Genomic DNA, 15,735 nt, shown 5'->3' on the forward strand with positions numbered 1-15,735 from the left:
TCCTGAGCTGGGGACCCCAAGCTGGACACAGGACATCCAGGTTAGGAACAGGATTCCTGCATTGCCAAAATAAAATCATCACAGAAAATTGTACAACAAACAAAAGTCAAAGCAAAGCCTCAGTGGAAGTGTTCAACTCTGCACTGTTGTGAGGCTGTTTTTACGGGAAAGTTCTTCCAGGCCTGATTTCAGATGGAATTCCTGTCCCTCAGTCTGGGCATTTATAGCACAGACATGTCCCAGGGAGCAGGTCAGCCCAGGTTGTTTTGTTTTTATTGCTAATTGAGAAAGAGACACTTTCAGAAGACAATTTATCTGATCCAATTTAAGTGTCTCCTTTATGGTGACAGAAATCATCCCAGAGAATCCACCACTGACTTCACAGAGTGGATCCCTCTTGACTTTTAAGTGAACCTGGAAACTTCTCTGCCCTGACAGCTCCTCTGCAGACCATAAACTGAGACAAATGATCACAGCCACATCAGCTGCAGCTCACAGGAGGGCTGCCATGAGCAGTGCCCATCCATCAATTTTTTATGGACTGCTTAGTTTATATTTTCTGCAGGTTTTGCCTCCAGCAAAGTCTTTTAGGGAACATAACCCATAAAAAACAGTATAATTCTGCTGAAGAGGGGTGGTGTTTTTTTCTAAAAAAAAATAAATTGCTTATTCTTATATAAGAAGTTTCTTATAAGGAGGTGATGCTGTTTATTTTTTTTTTTTTTTGTAATCTGAAGAAGGTAAATTGGGCTGTTCTTTTTTTCTCCATAAAACAATTTTAAATCCATGGCTTTCTTGGTGTGGGGGAACACTCAGCTATTGATTCCTGTGGAGAGTGGAATTTTAATGTAAAACTTACAGGACAGTGTTGGAGAAATAACTTTCACTTATAGTCATAGAATGGGTTGCAAAGGACTTTAAAGTTGATTTAGTTCCAATGCCATACTAATACTAATACTAAATACTAATACAAATAATAATAATGTATATAAATAAATAAAAATATCTAAAATAAAAAATAGAGGTGGAGAAAGATTTAAAAAGCTTCATATACGTTATGTAGAAAAAGTTTCATATACATAATGTAGACAACCACAGTTAAGTCAGACACCTCAGACTTCACTTCTAGGAAATTGCAAGTGTTGTAACAGGCCTCAAGCAGGTCCAACCTGGCCTTGAACACTTATCAACTTCTAAAATTTAAGGATCCAACCCATTTATTTCATTTGGGAAGGTGCAGATTTCAAAAAAATATCTAGGAAACTGATGTAAATTCCTGCTCAAAATCTTACACCTTTGTTCTTCTGTCTACATTTTCTGTCACCTGGCAAGCTAAAATTCAGTACAATTCAGACTAAATAATTAAGGTGTAATTTAAATGACCCCTAGGATGTTTCAGCCCAACTCTAGCTAATTTTATATTCAAAGACAGAAGCAAAGGCCAAGAAAATCCATTTGTCCATTATCACTGGCATTTTTTTCTATCTGTGTTAGACTGTCTCAAAGGATTTGGGATAAAATGACCACAGCCAGGGCTCTTTATTCAAAGCTACTTCTAATTCATGGAAAATGAAGTATTTTCTGCCATGCCTGATGGGCTTGTGTCTCAGTTAGAATTAAAAATATTCAAGCTAACTCAGAGAAGTCATACCAGGACAATGTTAAAATGTACATTCTTCCCTGGGTGGTGGGGAAAAAATTCATTTTGATTCAGGATATACCCAAGAGTTTGGGTGAGTAATGAGTGACAGAGGTGTAGGGCAAAGTTGCTCCCAAATTATTATTCTGGGGTGATCAAAGCTACCTATCTTTTATTCTGGTACTCCATATGGCTTTAAAAAAAGATAGAAAAGATTGTTCTGTTTCCACAAAACAATTTAGGTTTGACTAACTCAGCCCTTCTGATCCAAAAGAAGCAGGGGAAAAAGAAACAATCAGAAATTTTCACTTGGCAGTGGTCTGGTGTTTGATGATTGATCCATCAAGAGCAAAATGAACCAGCCTGGGAAATTGGTATTGGGGTGGGAAATAAGTTAGAAATGAGCAGGCAGAAGGCTGAAATCACACTTAGCTGGAAAAGGAATTGAGCTGTGATTTCAGAGTGAAGCGATGCAGCGTGGGGAGGGATGGGTGATGAAGGCAAGCACTGCTGGCCACCTCAAACGCACAGTCTCTAGTGCAGCTCATAAACTTGGGTGGAAAAGGAAGTTTTCAGGGAAATTAATCTCTTACTGTAACAACACTTTTTGCTGCCAAAGGCAGGACAGTAAAATGCATCCTTTTCCACATGTGGATCTCTGGATGAAGCAGTAAACTCTTCCTATTTTGATACCTTTTTGATAGATTTTTATTTTGCATTCAGGTAACTCCAAGCAGGATTTTTTTGTAGCGTTTGTCTTCAATGAGACGTTTCCTTTGCAGTAATGAAGAATTAGGAGAGCCCTCCAGTGGCCAAGGAAAAGGGATGAGCTCTGGCAGAGAGCCAGACCAGCCTGGAAACCAGGGGCAGAAATATCTGCAGCATATTTCAGAGCTAGGAACTTCTGTTAGGGATGGCTTATACCCCACTTGCATTAGTCCTTTGATCCAGAGGAATCCCACAGCACCTGAAAAACTCTGTGAGTGAAATAATATGTGGATATTCGTTCATTAGTTCTGTTAAAAAAGGGCTATTTGCGTGAAGGGGATAAACTTTAGGGATAAACTGATAGCTTTTATACTTAATAACTTTACAGGGATTGAAAATGGAAAGAAATTGGTGCTCACAAAGGTAATTCTTGGTATTCAGAATGCAATAACTACCAAAAAAATCTCTTCAGAAGAAAATTAATAATTATTGTTCCTTCATTTTGCAGTCCCCAAAGGTAAAGCTGGGATGAGCAGGTCCTTGTTGCCTGAAACATTGCTGTAAGTGATGATTCTGATGATCTTATTAACTGGGAAAGGGAAGAAATGCTGGAACATAATTTTTTTCCAGTCACCAATCACAGATTTTGACATCTGCTTATGATAACTGGCAGTTAGCAAGATCATGGATGGGCACTCTGGGGGTGGTGGGACAGTTGGAAGGTTAACAAGGAGATTTGATGAGTTCAGAAGAGGAGCATCACTTGCTTAGCAATGAGATGTTGTTATCTTGCCTTTGCAATTGAGTTTGAGAGCATGTGAGTGACAAAATGTTTAATCAGAATGTTCCATGTTTTCCCCAAACTCATTCTTTAATATTCATTGGGGTGAGACTTGCAGTTTTCCAAATAAAAACCACATTAACACATCCTGGGGAAAGAAACCCAGCTGTGCTGTCAAGCAGATTGGGAGTCCCACACTTCCCAGGATTAATTTGTTGCTGCACCTGTTATTAAAATCTCTATCCCACTATCAGCTACTTGATGACATTTACCCATGTTTTACATCTATGCTGAAATAAATCTGTTTCAATGTTGGTGCTTATTTCAGTTTTCAGGTTTTTTTAATTTCAGTTTTGCTTTGAATTCTTGTGGATTGATCCATGGCTTTTGTAAAAATCCACTGTAACCAATGCTGATGGAACCAGTTACAGATTGAGAGCTGCATATCCAATGTCTTGATTAGAACAGAAAAAAACTTGGATATTGAGGCTTTAATCTGTTTTTCAAGGTTTGTACTTATTGTGAAAGTTCTTAGCCATAAAATGGGCACAGACAATTTACAAGTGGCTCAAAATATATGATTTAAAATAACAAGATTCTATAAGTTTATACAAGATCATTAAAATTCAAATAAAAACATAGCATTTTAACAAATATGTGTGCATTTCAAAGCAGCAGGAAGTCCTAACTTTCAATTTCTGTCTGACATGTAAGTAAAACTCCAAAACCCATCTCAGATATGTGATGTGTTAGCAGTTGACAGCTCTTTCCAAAGTACAAACATATCTTGGGGTGAGTAACATCCTTCTAAGCAGAATATCTAAGAGTTGTAAATTTGAAGAAGATATTTGTCTCCAAATTAAATGAATCATCATTCTCTGAAAGTGTCCATTTCCCTGGAGACTGTTAGGGAACCTGATTTAGTCTAGACATCCAAATTTTAAATGACTGGAATTAGGTGAGATGAATCCTTCTGCCTCTATGAACCTCTCAAATACCCTAAACCAAGCAATACCCTGAGCTGCAGAATCAGAAATACTGGCCCTGGTGGTGAAAATAACAAGGGGTAGTGAGCTCTCCAAGCTAGGGAGGAGATCTGGAGAAGGATTTTTTATCCCAGGAGGTATCCAAAATTATGTGAGGTCACTGATTCCAGACTCAGGCACAAGCTATTGCAGCAGAATTAATGTTCTGACATCCTCCCTGTTCTTCTGGGGCTGCAAACGTCTGCAGCAGCAGTTTAAAAATCACAGATCAGGCAATTATTACATTCTTTTTCCTCAGTTATCATGGCCATAATAATATTATGATAATCCATTTTCATGCCTAATCATTCCAACTGGGGTCTGGTATGACTGGATCCTCCTCACTGTCTGGTGAAAATGATGTGTTTGAGAACCCCTGTCTCAATTCTCAAAGTCAGTATTCTGCTCATGATTCCTGCCACTTCATTTCCAGGCTTTTTCTCTGGTGTTTGCTGAGTGGTGGCTGGCAGAGAGATGCAAATCTATTACACAGTGTTTGTGTTGTATTGATTTCCTCTGGTAAATAATTCCATTAAATCTAAGACATGGAATCTCTGAAGATAATGCTGCTGGCATTGTGATAGTCCTGTCCTAACAGGACATTTTTCTTCTCATATTTATTCCTGATGTGTTTAATTTCAAATATTTTTGCTTACTCTCCTATGAAATTATATGCCCAAAGTTACGGGATTACAGCTGCCAAACCCTCCAAGAAGATGAGGTGGGCCAGTGGGGAAAAGCTCAGCAAACAAGCTGATCTTTGTTCAGGGCATCTGGAATGGGATTAGTCTGATTAATACAGACATTTACATCAATTCGAGCTGGTTAATCTTATAGACAGCAAAGATCTACTCAGGGTAATGGTTGGAGCTGAGGACAAAATCAATCTCATCAGGTGAATCTCATTGAAAAAGTTCTTTTTTTTTCCTATTGGTTGCACACCTCAGTTAACTGGAGTCTCTGGAAACATTTGTACTAGGGACGCCATAAAGGAAGTGTCCAAAATTAGTTTCTTCTCTGAGATGTGTTGTGAACATAACAGTTCAACCAAGGGGAGAAAATTGCCAGGAAAACTTAAGTTGCTCTACAAGGCTTGTGCTGCTCTTTGTGTTTTAGGAGGTTTGCCACATTTATGAATGATTTAAATTAACCCGAGGAATAAAATCTACTGCATAGAGTAAAACCTCTGTAATAACAGTGAAAGCCTCCCTGTGCCATGCTGCTGATGGAATTCTTCCCATTTATCACAGGCCCAGGTTTTGCCCACTCTGATATCTCCAGGTGTCCCAGAACACTTGAGGTGCCTGAGGACAAAATGTTTGCCCTGTGGCTGCTGCTTCAGAAGGGATGGATCTTCCCAAAGTCCTGAGTTTCTCTGCCAGCCTCATGTGGGTGTTCCACACATGCTGGAGTACCTCAGATCTTGCAGGGCACACACTTCTGGGCAGTGGAATCAGAGTCTAGATCCTTCTTGCCTATAAATGGCAGCTTTGATAACCCCTGGAAAGCAGAGGGTCAGAGCAGTCTTGAGAGCTGGTAACTCTACAGTGATTCAATCTGTTACAAGTCCTCAATTTTCAACTTGGCTTGGGCCCAAAGGAGTACAGAAGCCACTAGCCCAGAGTCCCAAAGCCAGACTGATGGTGCTCCTCAAAGAAAACCCAAGCAAATATGAGTTGGATGGTTTAAAACTGGGAGTCACGACATTGTAGCTACCATGTGTGGTGGGCCATGAAGGCAGGGCCCAGACCCCAAAGGGTTAATTCTCTTACTTCTTCTGTTAAAGCTGCTTAGGAAGCCCTGTTGATTGGATCATGGCAATTTGGAGCAGGCTGGGTTTGTTGGTTTGTCTTGGTTTGAAAAGACAGGTGTCTGCTAAGGGAGGCAGGAGCTTCTCTTGAAGTGGAAAATGTAAACTCCCTCCCTCTGAATTGTTATAATTTTGAAATTAAGGGGCTTTCAGGCAAAGATGTGGGAATAGGAATAACAGTTCTTTTAATAGGAAAATTAAAAAATACAAATGCAATAGTACAAAAAAACATAAAACCATTACCAGAGTCAGCACATGCCCTGCCCCCTGTGTGTCAGGGTGGTGTCCCAGCCCCATCCCATGGGGGCTCAGCCCTCCTGCAGTGCCAGCTGTGGCTCTGCTGCAGCAGGGATCCTGCACAAGGGGGGAGTTTTCCTCTGCAGCTCCAGGGCTGCTGCAGATGGGCCTGGGCTCCCTCTGGCAATGCAGGGCAGCAGAAAGCTGCTCCTCTGGCAATGCAGGGGGCAAAGGCTGCTGTGCTGTGCCAGGCCCAGATTGGATCCAGGTAGGAATGCTTGGCTCCTCCCCTGGGCGGAGCATCTCCCCATGGGATGCTGGGATTGGCTCAGCCCTGCAGGGACACTCAGTGGCCATGGACAGCAGAGATCTCCTGGAGGGAGGGTTGGCTGTGGGAGAGAGAAAGGAAAAACTGCCCCATGGACTGAGATAACTGCCCCACCTCTGACAGATGAAAATAGAACACACACTCCCAGCCACATCTTGCATTTCCAGCCTAAGACATGGTAGCATCTAATTTGGGTCATTTTTAGAGCTGGGATACTGAGCAGCATGACCATGTGTTATTTGTCTCTCTTTGTGCTTTCTGAGCTACCTGCTGTTTCAAAATCAGGCACTGTGCAGTGTCTGTGAGTTTCCAGAGGAAATGAGAGATTGACTTCTGGACATTTTGCTGTCTTTTGTTTCTGTACATCCTCCCAGTTGATGCTGCATGGGAAGACTACTCAGATCTTCCCAGCATGCACTGAAAGGCACAACAAAGCAGAGTGGGAGGCAGGGAGAGCAAAAGTTTGGCATATCCTGGATTCAGCCCCAAGGAATTTTGTGGCTGATGTGTGCTGAGGAGGAGAACAGGACAAGACCCCTGAATCTTTACATCCTTTCTGGCTGTGCTCCCATTGTATATGACAGAAAGAGTGGGACTAATGGCACACATCCTCATGGTCATCATTTGTTCAGATGGGACTTAACCTTCTTTATTTTTGCTATCTTTTGTGCTTATGCTGTAAACAGAGCACCAGGCCATTGCCAGGCATAGATAAATGTATCAGATGGGTTCCTTTGTGTTTTTGTGTGTCTGTGAAGCGCTGACTCTGAATTTGACCCTGTGTAAATTCAGAGTTATTCCGGAATGCTGCTGTGCTCTTGTGCAGTAGATGATGTTCTGTACATTCATCTAAAGCAGCTCACTTCAAGAAAAATAGCTCTGGCAGTTCATTAGTGTGTCAAGGTTGGTTCTTTTGTGTGTTTTGTGTTCTTGTAATCTCCCTGCAGTGTCTCATCGTTTGTCTCATGTAACATGATTCACTCACACAGGTTTTATAGCTGTAGAGAATGACAAGTGTATTAATGTGCCAAAAGAAATATATTGATATTGTATTGAAATGGCTACAAGCCATTTATTATTTACACTGTTGGATCTTTTTATACCCCCAGTTAATATTTTCTAGCATCAATGGAGCTGCAAAAATTCATCACCACAGACCTGCATTTATTAATTTTATCTTTGCTCAGTAGAGTTATACTTCATTTCTAGCAATAAAGAATGTCTCCTGTTTCTAACAAATGAGTCTATCAGCTGAAACAAAGATCTCTATGTATCTATGTCTAATCTTCCTCTCCACATACAACAATTTTGACTCTGAACTTTCAGTGCAGGTCTCAAGTAGATGCAGAAAGGACCAGATTTTGATTAAAAGTGTAGTCTTCAGTTTGAGAAGGGGTTTTCTTTAGCAGTCTACTCCTGCAGCAGAGTGGAATTCATTGTGAGGAGCCAAGGTGTGGTGTGGCAGAGAAGTCAGCCATATGTGACATATCCATGGCAGTTCTGGAGCTGTCTGTGGAAATCCTTAAGCTGTCCTCAATCTCTTGCTGTTTGAATTACCTTGCTCCCTATGGTCTGAATGTGCTCCCGCTCTGCAAATTGCATTTACACACCTGGAATGGGAAGATAAATATTCTACCAGCTCATGGCCATGTTGTCACTGCGTTTGAGATGTGCAGTGAGAGCAGTTTTACAGTGCAGCTTGAGAAGGAGGGCCTTGAGTTTTGTGGCCCAGAAGCCACTTGGGTAAATTTGTACCTTCCTCAAAGTCTGCATTCCTTACCAAGCTGAAAAGTCCCAGTAACTTGAAAGGTTGATGCTGGAAGGTCGTTGCAATAATACAGGATTACTGGGGGACACTTTGTAGAGAGGAAAAGGAGATGAGAAAAAAAATTATTTTGCCATTTGAAACCCTCCAGCCTTGTGTATTTAGAAGTGACAGCTCCATGAGTGAGTTAACAGAGCAGTTTGTAAATGAGATGAAGAGTCTGGGTGTGGATATACACCTGGGTTAGGGGAAGAGAGCTGAAGAACCAGCACTGGGACTGTGACTCAATGTGATACCTCCACACTGGTGAGGTGAAATTCCTGAAAGCCAAATGGCACTGAGGTGCAGAGGACATTGGTGTCACCAGATGGACAGAAGATGTGCATTTCCTGCCCTGAGCCTTGCTACAAAGCAGAGCACAGGGTGACTGCTGTGCCTGGAGAGCAGGAGCTCTTCACACTGACAGAGAGAGAACAAGAGTGATGAAACTGTCACTGTGGTGGGAGGCTGAAAACAGAGGCTTTTCTTTCTCTGAAGAGGGGAAATGAGAAGAGAACTTGTGTTCTGGTTTTTTTTTCCTATTTGGTTTTTTTTTGGCTTTTTTTTCCTTTCCTCTCAGTTATCATCCTGAGTCTTGAAATACACCAAGGAATTTCTTGGTTTTGTGTAGATTGAGGAGAACTCAGGTGGTTCTGGAGCTCCTTCCACCCTCTCTAAACACTTCCAGTGACTGCCTGAGTCTGCACAGAGCTGAGTTTGGGTGTTGCTGGATAATCACAGCTCATCCTTGCTCCTCACTGTTAGTGGGGCAAAGGAGAAGCTGTGCTCTGGCTAATTCCATCAGCTGTGGCTTGGAGTGGGTTGGAGATGAAGAAAGCAGCTGTGTAGCAGTGGTGGGAGGGCTGACATACAGAGGTTTCCACTGCCATTTATGAGCAGAGCTCGTTCCTTTCCCAGAAGAACTGCAGGTGACCTTTTAACAAGTCCTCTTTAAAGGGTCTTGCTGAGCTCAGGTTTATTTGTCTGTCCTGTTCTCCTCCAGAGCCTTGCACATGCACCCAAACCAACCAGTGAATAGCAGGAATGAGCCCACTTGGAAGCTGGCAAAGTTTTCCTGCCTGCCAAGAACCAAATCCCAGCTTTCTTGGGATGCTGAGGAATTTCTAAGGCAGATCTCTGCTGCCTGGCAGGGTCTGATTTGTCTCATGTGCAGCGTGGCATCGGCAGAGAAGCAGAAGTGTCAGCAGCTGCAGGATTTCTGTCAATCTTTCATGTCATTGAATTTGCTTCTTGCATAAAGAACAAGATTTTCACATCAAATGGGTCCAACAGTCAGGATTTCACTGGATTCACTCAGAGGGAAACTTTGGTGAAGTGGTTAATTGTACCCAGGGATAGCTGCAAAAGTATTTTTCATCCAGAGGTTACTGTAGTACTAGGATTATTAAAGAATGGTGCTGATTTGTAGACTGAGAAACAATAAATTATTTTCTTCATTCAGACCTAATCCTCAACATTCATCCCCTTTATATTTATTTTTGCAGTGGGTTTTTTTATTATTATTAAATTTATGGAACACAACAGGATTGTACAATACATAATGCTTCTAAGATTTTCTAAAATTTGAACCGAAAAGATGAAAATTAGTTTAGATTGAAGATTTTCTAGCTCTTGTCACTTAAATGAAGAAATCATTCTCCTTATCCTGAAAAAATATTTAGTTTAATTCAGGGCTATTGTTTCAGGTGCTACCCACCATAAAGAACAGAATTGAAATGAAATCCAGCTAAGTGTTTGACTCTGTAATATTTGAACCATTTGAAAAATCTTGAAGAGTTTATTCTGGAAAACACAGGGCAGAAATAGGAACATAAAACATTTACCAAATTTAAAAGTAGTTGCTTTTTTTGAAACTGTCATTCTTTTTTTGTAATTTATTAAGTGATGCATTCCTCAAAAAATTCAGGAAACTCCAGTGCCCAAAGCCTCCGAGCAGGATTTTGATTCCAGTGTGCTGAACAAACAGCATGAAAAAATAGAAAGGGCAGACAGTAGGTGAGAAATGAAGGCTTTTGGCCAGGCTGTGTGATTTTACTCCTGCAGAGAGGCAGCAGAAGCAGGAAAAAAAATAAACTTACAACATCCTGGACAAGTGTCCTGCTGACTGCTCAGTCCTGCCTGTGTGGGAGCAGCCACTGGGCTCAGTGGTACCACTGGGCACATTCAGGTGCTGTCCTGTGAGAAGGTCCCAAAGCCACCCCTGAGGACAAAAAGGAATTTTATGAGCTCAAATGAGCTGTCAGGAAGGAAGAAAATGAGTTTAGAGCACCCTTTATCCCTCACTCTTGAAAGCCGAAGAAAAAGGGTTTTTTCATCAAAGCACTGTTCAAAGCCAGCCAGTAGGTTGGTTGTGGTCGTGTTACGTGACTGATGCTAAAAAAATTTTCTCACCTGCTTATTGGGGTTAGAGGTGCATGACACAAAGAGATCTGTTGGTGTTGAGAAGGGTTAATTTATTGCAATTGAGATTTCTCCAGAGGGGCTGCAGTTTTGGGAGCATTCACTTGGGAAGGAGATCAAGGCTCCAGAGAGGGAAGCAGAGAGATGCATTCACTTCCTCAGAATATCCCAGTGCCTAGAGAGTTAGTACACTTGTTATTCTCATGGGGTTTTACATATTTCAAATAAAAATACTTATCCTAAAACCACAGTGGCACTCCTCCCCTCCCTGCCACTGCAGTCTGAAAATGTTAAAAAATCTCCAGATTCCCAGATGGCAAAATAACATCCTGGCTGGTTCTCTCCTCAGTGCATGTTGTTAATTTATTTGTTGTTCTAACCCAGTTATTTTTTCTTTTTCCTCTCTCTGGATGCCACAGTTCTTTTAGTCCTTCAAAAGTGAAGAATAAAAGCCCTTCAGTCTTAAATATGAATAAAAGGAAAGTCTAGACCTTTGCAGGGTGGGGGATAAATGTTATGGGAAGTCCTGTACCACTGCTTTGAGCTCAGTGTAAGCACCTTGTCTGATTTAAAACTGTGAACAGACTGGGAATGTTTCATTTTGCTGTCTTTGCCTTCTTTTTCTGCATTGCTCTCTGCCACTTCCATATCTACTGATCTTGGTCTACTCCCTTACAAGTTAGTTTTTTGTTTGCTTCCCAAAATCCTTCTGAATCTGTAATCATAAATGATTCTCAGCAACATTTTTTTTTAAGGATTTCCTCATAGCCTGGTATAGCAAGTCAGAAAAGCTGGTCAGGTCTGAGCAGCATGTCCCAGAGTGCAGCCCTTCACCCAGTTCCCACTCTGCTGAGTTTTAATTTCCCAAACACTGCCAGCCTTCTGGGCAGCTCCTTCCAAACTTCTCCTCCTTCCCTTCTCCTCCTGTCCCACACTGACCTCAGTTTGTCAAGCCCTTTACTCTTCCCTCTCTCCCCACACCAGGATTTTCTTGTTTAAAGGTTCCTCCTCTTTCTCCTTGTCAGTCTGGGTGCTCATGCTTTCTGAAAACCTTGCCCTCTCCTACCACTGGAAAATCAGAGGGGCATTTATTTTCATCCTCTTCCCCTGAATGATCCATCCTTTGCTTCAGGGCCCTCTGTGCCTGCCCTGCTCTGCTGTCCGCCCCATCCCATCCGTGTGAGGGGCTGAAAGATGTATTCCCTTGGTACCTGCAGCCTACTGTGCCTCTTCTGTGGGTCATTATTCCAGATTTCTTTACTCCAGACCAGGCTGGATGGGGCTTGAAGCAACCTGGTCTGTTGAAAGGTATTGGAATGAGATGGTCTTTAACATCTCTTCCAACCCCAGCCTTCTGTGATTCTGTAATTACTCCAGATCCTTTTATCCCAACACGTTTCTTCTATAAGATCATCTCCTTCATCCCTGCTTTTATTATCTCTCTTCTTTCTCAAGGCCTGCACAGCAGCTGCTGGACCAGGTCCCTCTTTCCCCCCCTGCCCCAGCATCCCTGCTCATCCTCAGTTCCACACAGCAAAGGCAGGAATTGCTTCACTCCACGCAAAACCCGAGCAGTTCTCCTCCTCTGATGGCTTTTCCTGTTCTCCCTGGCTTTAATTTGCAGCGAGTATTTTTATTTTTTTTTTTCTTTGCCACAGCTCTCATCCCCGGAGCTAACAATAAAACTGTGCCTGAGCGTGTCAGAAGGAGGGAGGGAGAGGCAGAAAGCAGAGAGAGGGAAGGAGGGAGGGGGATGCAGCAGCACAGCGCTGCTCTGGCACGGTGAGGCGGCATCTGCGAGCCCAGGGACACCGAGCAGAGAGAGCAGAGCCCCTCTCTCCGGGCTCAGCCCGATGCCATTGGCTCCCGAGCCGCTGGATTTAAGGGGAAGAGCAGCTCGGAGGGCTGAGCCGCACAGGCAGCCGCAGCCCCAGCCAAGTTGTGCGAGCAGCAGAGGCTCGAACGCACCAGACTGCGGGGTGCCCGCGCCTTGATGCTCCTCTTGCTCCAGAAAGGGGAAAAAAAAAACTAAAGAAGGCAAAAAAACAGCAGCCAGAAAGGGGTGAAGGAGCCTGATCCAGTCCAGCAGTCCCAGAGGGAATAATGGATGTGACCATCTCTCAGTTCATCCTGGAAGAATTTGATGTGAACTGCAGCCTCCTGGATCGTTTGCACGAGACTTTTTTAGAGAGTTCCTCTCTGCCTTTCCTGGGCTTTGATGGTAGGGATTGTTACCTGGTGCGGAGCTCGGGAAAAGCTTTAGAAGTGCTGAGATTGGGTTTGTTTTGTGATGCAGAGTGCGTGGCTTTTGTGCTTTCTGAACCGCTTCTTTTTTGCCTTTCTGTCCCGTTTTTTCCTAACCCCAGGTCCGTACTGCAATGCCACCACGGACCAGATCGGGACCTGCTGGCCCAGAACATCTGCGGGGGAACTTGTGGAGAGACCCTGCCCCGAGTTCTTCAATGGGATCAAGTACAACACCACCAGTAAGTACAAACTCCTTTCTTCTCCCTCCCGCAGATCTCGTGTTCAGAAGGCGCCTGGGGACACCCAAAATCCATTTCCATTAAAGAAAAAAAAAAAAAAACAATAAAAGGAAAAAAAAAAGTTTGCTTGGGAATCAACATTTCCTCCACATTCCAGCCTGTATATTCAAAATTTTTGCCTGGAATGATGCAGATTTCTCAAAAGCACAGACTTGTGGACGCTGTTTCCTCTTTGCTGGAGTACATTTAGGGAGATCCAGGCAGAAAATATCCTCTGCAGTCTGGGGAGGGTTTGTTGAGCTTTGTGTGTTTGTGCATGTGTAGCTGCCTACAGCTCAGAGTGTTTGTAGCGCTGCTTCACCCACCTGGATAATTAGACAACCTTTGGCTCATGGAATACTTAATCCCACCACCCAAACTGCATTTTCAAAGGACAGTCAGTGCCTTTTCCAGGCTGTGTGAGCAGGAGTTCAGACCCTGCTGGGAGTTGGATGTCTCAGACAGAAAGAAGGCTGAGGGCTGCAATCTGTTTTAGCAGCTTCATCAGGGACTGGCTGCTGAGGCTGGGGCTGCATCAGCTCTGCACGGGAGACAGGAGAGGAAATCAGGAGGCAGATAATATTCAAAGCAAGGGAGCATGGGGGCTCCTTAGAAATCTCCTGGATGCTTTATTCTTCGAGGTAAACAATCATGATGACTCACTACAAATTTATTATTCAGGCTGTGGGACCCAGGCACTCATTTCCTTTTGCTTATCTGTCAATACCCTTTGGACCTTTCATTAAGAGTTTTTAAACATATTCATTCCAAATATGTGCACTCACTTGTTTCTCACTCAGTTTTTCAGTGTGGTTTTGATAGGAATAATTTCATTCCAGTAGGGATAATTTCATTCCACATTTCACTCTGAACTTTTGCTTGGGTGTTGGTGATCTCATTTACAGATAGTGTTAATTTTGTGGGGCCAGCATCCCGTAAAAAAATGATTCTGACATTTTAGATCTTATTTGTTAATACCGTTTGGACCTTTCAATTAAGAATTTTTAAACATATTAATTCCAAATATGTGCAGCCATTTGTTTGTCGCTCACTTTTTCAGTGTGGTTTTGACTGTTGAGATAATTTAATTCCATGTTTCACTCTGAACTTTTACTTGGGTGTTGGTGATCTCAGTTGCAGGTAGTGTTAATTTTGTGGGGCCAGCATCCCTTTAAAAGAGTGATCCTGGCATTTTAGATCTTATTTTTAAACTTGTAGAAAGTGAATTTATTCCTTCTGCAGCTCTAGGTATCATGGTCAGGTAACTGGCCAGAAGTTTGGTGTGTTGGCTCTGTGAAAGAAAGTCCCCTCCCAGGTTTGTTGTCAGGGACAGGCTTTGAGCAGAGTAAAAGTTGCTGCAGAGAACTGCAAAATCATCCTAAAGCCCTCCAATCTCAGACCTGGGTCTTTGCAATAAAACAGGAGAGAACCTGGAATGGGCTGGGTGATGCTGGCTTTGCTTACAGCAGGTACTTCACTGCTTGGACAAGTCTCAGTTGAGACCAGAAGAAAATTTCTGAGACTTAAGGGCAGTGCAGAACACAGTGGAAAGAATTTAAATGTTTTTCCTGTATATGAAAGAAAAAAAAAATATTGAATACCCCAGTTTGGTTTTTATAAACTCTGTTGATGCTTTCACTAGTTCATCAATGACCTGATTTAAAGTTCTTCCCTGCTCTTCTCCTTCTCAGTGGTGGCTGATGCTTGTATTGCACTGCTAATAAGTTTTCTTAAATTCTTTGCTCTTAAAACAACGGCATGTTAATTAAATTGAATATTAATGGAAAGATGTTACTGAAATGCTGAAGCATTATTTTTTGAGGGAAGGGATATTTTTCTCCTTTCAACATACAATGTGAGTAGCTACCTCCAGTTGATCTTAGACACTTCCATGTGTGTGGTTCCTCCAAGATGTAGTGCAGAAAACAGAGGGAAGGACTATATCAAAATTCAGTCAAATTTTGGAATCAGTAGCTCCTTAGGAAATAGCATTTAAGTGATTAAAGCTTGGGAAAGCAGTAGGAGAGCAGGTTAAGGTTTGAATACACAGGTGCAATATCTTTTGGCATTTGAAAAGTAAAATTTCTGCATGCAGAACATGTCCAGAATTTGGGAAAACCAAATACTAACACATTCTGACCACATGCATGATTTCCCCAAGTTGGTTTGTGGGCTGCCTCATTTGTGATGAGGCTGATTGTGCTGAAAACCTCAGCTGTGTTCCCCGTGCAGATGATAAAATGAGCACAGACAACTGATTAAAGAATGGGAAATGGATCTTGAAAATTTCAGAGGTGAACAATACAGCTCAAAATGAGGGTCTGATAGGAGATGGCTCGAATCAACAGAAGATTTCTGCCTAGGACATGTAGTTTTGTTCTATTTTGTTTTGCATTTTGATGAGGCAGAGGAAGAAATGAAAGTTTGTTATATTATACTGGGTTTTTTTTGGAGAGC

The 15,735-nt window shown here is 42.4% G+C and overlaps 1 protein-coding gene across 2 annotated transcripts in view; it reads left to right on the top strand.

Annotated features, from left to right (window-relative positions):
* Positions 1–15,735, top strand: part of CRHR2 (corticotropin releasing hormone receptor 2) — a 157,418-nt gene that overhangs the window by 38,582 nt on the left and 103,101 nt on the right. The window contains exons 1-2 of one of the 2 annotated variants that reach the window (XM_054274040.1): positions 12,590–12,974; positions 13,120–13,239. In XM_054274040.1, coding sequence (XP_054130015.1) covers positions 12,857–12,974; positions 13,120–13,239 — 238 coding nt within the window. In that variant the 5' untranslated portion in view covers positions 12,590–12,856. Of the gene's footprint in view, positions 1–12,589; positions 12,975–13,119; positions 13,240–15,735 lie in introns of those variants that run through there. The other variant, XM_054274041.1, reaches the window with a different exon arrangement.

Source organism: Melozone crissalis, unplaced genomic scaffold (genome assembly GCF_028551555.1).
Source record: "Melozone crissalis strain CALT ecotype California unplaced genomic scaffold, PUWL_Pcris_2 ptg000016l_1, whole genome shotgun sequence".
Taxonomy (NCBI): domain Eukaryota; kingdom Metazoa; phylum Chordata; class Aves; order Passeriformes; family Passerellidae; genus Melozone; species Melozone crissalis.